This window comes from Salvia splendens, chromosome 20 (genome assembly GCF_004379255.2).
Source record: "Salvia splendens isolate huo1 chromosome 20, SspV2, whole genome shotgun sequence".
Taxonomy (NCBI): Eukaryota; Viridiplantae; Streptophyta; class Magnoliopsida; order Lamiales; family Lamiaceae; genus Salvia; species Salvia splendens.
In genome coordinates this window covers 5,460,247-5,464,661 of record NC_056051.1, presented here as the reverse complement: position 1 = coordinate 5,464,661, position 4,415 = coordinate 5,460,247, and the positions used below count along the sequence as shown (strand labels likewise).

The 4,415-nt window shown below is 37.8% G+C and overlaps 1 protein-coding gene across 1 annotated transcript; it reads right to left on the bottom strand.

Moving 5' to 3' along the window:
• Positions 1 to 926: 926 nt before the first annotated feature.
• On the bottom strand, positions 927 to 3,274 carry LOC121783061 (glucan endo-1,3-beta-glucosidase, acidic-like). Its single transcript, XM_042181106.1, has 2 exons — positions 3,128 to 3,274; positions 927 to 2,055 (listed from the first exon to the last, which is right to left on the bottom strand). The coding sequence occupies exons 1-2, from the start codon at positions 3,204 to 3,206 to the stop codon at positions 1,046 to 1,048; spliced, it is 1,089 nt and encodes a 362-aa protein (XP_042037040.1). The 5' UTR covers positions 3,207 to 3,274; the 3' UTR covers positions 927 to 1,045.
• Positions 3,275 to 4,415: the final 1,141 nt, after the last annotated feature.

Genomic DNA, 4,415 nt, shown 5'->3' with positions numbered 1-4,415 from the left:
ATTCTTTCAAACTGTTGGTGTGCGATGTATCGAGAAGCCTGGGAGTAGCAGATTTGGGCCCGGAAGCACAATTAATTGGGCCTTGCAGATATCCTAAAGAATTGGGCCTCATAAATCGACATTTACGGTCATAACTTTTGATAAATAAGTCACATAATATTTCAGTATAATATTACTGTGTCACTATCAATTAGTAATTCAAATTAGTATAATATTAATATTAATATCACTATCAACGAAATGTTGTTGACTAGTTCTTATCCATATCCATGGAAAGCTATTAAATCAGTAATTAGTTCAAGCTAGATTTAAAGTGAAAAAACTTTCTACATTTTCATCAGCAATAATTGATGTTGAAATTTTTTATTTAGAAAATATTTCCTTTTTGCTCCATCGATGAACATATGCATAATTTACATCTTTTTAAATCAATAAAACAGAATACTTTGCTCTCTATTCACCCCATTTTCCATAAGTATTTGTCGAATATTGCTCTGTATATTTATTCAACCTGCCTATCAATGTGGGAGGATTTACACGCCTAAATTAGACTTAGAGAATACTCCCCTATTAAATGTCTCATTTTTTCCTTTTTCGTCCGTCCGCCAATAAATGTCACATTTGACTTTTGGTAAGTAAACCCTACATTCCACTAACTCATTCTACTAACATTTAATTATAAACCAATATATAAAAGTATGTCTCACATTCCACTAACTTTTCTACCTATTTTACTAGTACATAAAGTCGAGCAACTTCTTAAAATCCGTGCCGGTCAAATATGGAACATTTAATCACGGACGGGGGAGTACATACATATGGTAAGATTTACCCTAGAGAACAACACTGTGTTTATGTCTATTACCCAAATTGCAAATACATTTATATCTCACTAAAACAGTAACACTATGCAAACTCGATCCCAGTTCACAAATATTGTACTATATTCCATCAATCAACTCTTTATTACATTTAATTCTTACAAAGCAAAGGCTACATAGAAAAGGCCTTTATTTTCTTGAACATTAACTAGAGCTTCATTAAGCTAATTAAAATTCATGGGATATTTGGGATCCCCGTTGGCATTAAAAAGCCCGAAATGCTTCTCCATCTCCGAGCCGGGCTTATCACTCTCATCAAACATCGCAAATATATACGTCTCAATCGGCTTCCCCGGCCTCCTCGGCGTCCCGTTCTTCACAACCCTCACCAAATTATTGTTATAAATCCTCGCATTCTCCACGCTCGACGTCGCATCCCCCGACCCCGCGGTCGGCACCCCCGACTCCCCCCCTCCCACCTCCGGGGGCGGCTTCTTCGGCCCGCCCTGGTCCGCAGAAGCTGCGCCCGAGACCCTCGCGGCGCTCTTCTCCAGCGCCGCGTTCATCACGTCCACGAGCGCGTAGTAGAGATTGTCGTAATAAACCCCGTCCGCAGTGATGCCGCTGTTCGGCTGCAGAAAGGCGTAGTTGAACGAAATCTGCGCCTTATTGTTTAGATAGGCGAAGAATGGGTATATGTTGGCGAAGAGAGGAGCGCCGGTGTCGGAGAGGAACGCGACGATCGGGTCGAGAAACGGCCTCACCTCGGCCTTGAAGTCGCCCTTGCTGGGCGGGAAGTTGGTGGTGGGGTCCACGACCTCGGTCTCGATGGCTGTGGTGACTTTAATCGAGCCGAGGCTGGCGGCGTCGAGGGCGGCGCGGATGTTGCGCATGGCGTTAAGAAGAAACGGGACGTACTGTTGCGTGTCGCCCCGGATTGGGCTGACCTCGTTGCCGACGATGATGGTGCGGAAGTTGACGTTGCCGTAGTTGCGGATGTTGGTTTGGACCCAGCGGTCCGCGTTGGGCCGGCTGTTGGCGATGTCTTGGAGCTGCATGTTTAGGATTCCGACGGTGAGCTCGATGCCCGAGCCGCGGAGGGCTTCCAGGGTGGCTTGGTCAGTGTCGTAGATTCGCATTCTTTTGATGTTGTATTGCTTGAATAGCTGCACCACTCGGGATGGAGGGGGTAGGCCGGCGCCGTTCCGTCCGTAGCATACTCCGATTTGAGCCGCTGAATAACCATCAAGTGCAACTTAGTTCAGGGGCTTAGCCAGGAATACAATTTAGAGGTGGCAATTTTGACAATTTGAAAAAATGAAGAAATTTAGAAAAATTACAGAATTGATAAAAGAAATACTACCTCCACGAAAAACTAGCCCTATTTTGCCATTTTGAGTTGTCCACATAAAATAATCCAAATTCTAAAATTGGGAAGTTTTGCTTCCTTACTTTTCCAACTTCTTTTTATTTCTCATATTTTACCCACTTTTTCTCTCTATAGCAGTTTTATCTATTTTTTATTTTTTTTCCTTTCCTCTTTTATTTTATCAATTCCTCATTAAAACTTTTACTGTTCATTAAAAGGCACTATTTGTTGGACGGAGGGATGTTAGTATATGTCAAAATATTTGAGAATGGGCATTTTGACAAACTTAGTCATAAGGTGGTCCACCCCTGACTCAGTATGGTAAGACGATTTTATCTTCAAACAATAAGGTCAACGCAACTACGCTACTATAATGTTGGAAAATACAACACCATACATAAAAGTATAACTATAGTTTGAATCAAATAGCTTTTACTCCCTCTATCCCCCAAATATTGTCTCACTTTGACCTAACACAAGTTTTAAGAAATGTAATAAAAAGTGAGTTGAAAATGTTAGTGGAAGGTGGGTCCTACTTTTATATATTAGATTTATAATAAAATGTGAGTAAGAATAAGTTAGTGGAATATGGGGTTCACTACAAAAAAAGGTAAAAAGTGAAATGAGATAAATTTTGTGGGACGGACGGAAATGAAAAAATAGGACCAGCTTTCATGGACAGAGGGAGTATTAAACATAGTCCCGTAGGACTATCTTTTAGTAACTTGTAGTAACACTTTGAGTTACAAGTTAAAAGTTGTGTACCAACTATAAAATCAACAAAATTTCTTAATTTTAAGGAATGTATCACACTATACAAGATGGAGCAATGGTAGATATTTTTTTATATATCTTAACTGTGACTGAAAGTGAACAATATACATTAATTAAAGATAAATTTAACTGATATTGAATTGAGAAAAAAAAATGGACTAACCAGTGAAATCCAGAGATGTGAACAAGAAAATAAGTATGAACATTGCCGATAGGAAGAAGTAATTCATTGTGATTGCCATTGCACAGAGTGGAAATAGCAATTGAAGTGTTGGTAAATGTCATCGCTTACCTCCCTTTATAGACTTTCCATCAGTCAAGAGTAGTATATGCTGGCATATTTGTAATTATGCCCATTCAATTATTATATTATTTTTCTTGCCTAACTAAGTAGATTAGAGAAAACTAGCTAAATAATTGAGTTATGTAAACATATAACGAATGGATTCTGGGAAAATGATAACCATATATAAAATGACAATAAGAACCCTTAGATTTAGGGGCAGATTCAGTTTTAGTCTGTCATGTGGCAGACTTGCTTGATTATCTCTAATTTCGTATTGCAGATTACTTGGAACCATATGCCGAGTTGATTACCTATGTATCACAGATTGCTTGCCTATGTATAGCAAATTGCTCGACTAGATTGTCATTTTAATTATAATGTCACTATAGTGCTCAGATTTCGTATCACAAATTGCTTGGAACCATATACCGAGTTGCTTGTCTATGTATCGCAGATTGCATGCTACGTTGTTGTCAAGTTGTCACTTTAAAACTGGTGCCACACTAACGCACAAGTTATCAGATCTAAAAAAGATAAACTCTACATAATATATACTAAAAATCCTTATCTACGCATAACATATCAATATAAATGAGTGGATAATTTTCCCTTTCTAAGTCTTTTAAAAGAGTAAGTGACTCATTCCTAACATAGTATTGGTAACAAACAGAACTAAGTTCGACAATGAATTTCATTATTACAACTTCCAAGTGTTGAACTCTAGTGATTATTCGAGCCTACACATCGTCGTTCATTTTAGAAACATCTTCTTAAATCTTTCCTCACATTGATAAAATGGTGAATTTAACTTCTTTATTAATAAGTGGATAACCCTGGCTCATTTCTAACAAATACACTTCACCTAAAAAATCAAGGCGATTTGGGAATCAATTGGACACATACTTCATTTTTTTTAATTTCATCTTAAAAATTAATTCATCACTTTAAAAATGATTTGTTTTAGTACTTTCTTAAATAAACTTTATTATGTGAGTTGTAGCGGTCATTTCACATTAGGCGGAAATCAAATGTCTAAAAACTTAAAAATTTGAGAAAATAGAAGTCAACTTAAAAGACCAAAACTTTACTTATCGCCTATAGTGAAGGACGAGACGAAAAGAATTCAAGGTTGGCGCTTTGAATACCGACCTAATATAATTTATAT

Coding starts and splice junctions, on each gene's coding strand:
- LOC121783061 (XM_042181106.1), bottom strand. CDS start 3,206: ATGGCAATCACAATGAATTACTTCTTCCTATCGGCAATGTTCATACTT. Junction 2,056..3,127: donor CACATCTCTGGATTTCACTG/GTTAGTCCATTT, acceptor ATGGTTATTCAG/CGGCTCAAATCGGAGTATGC.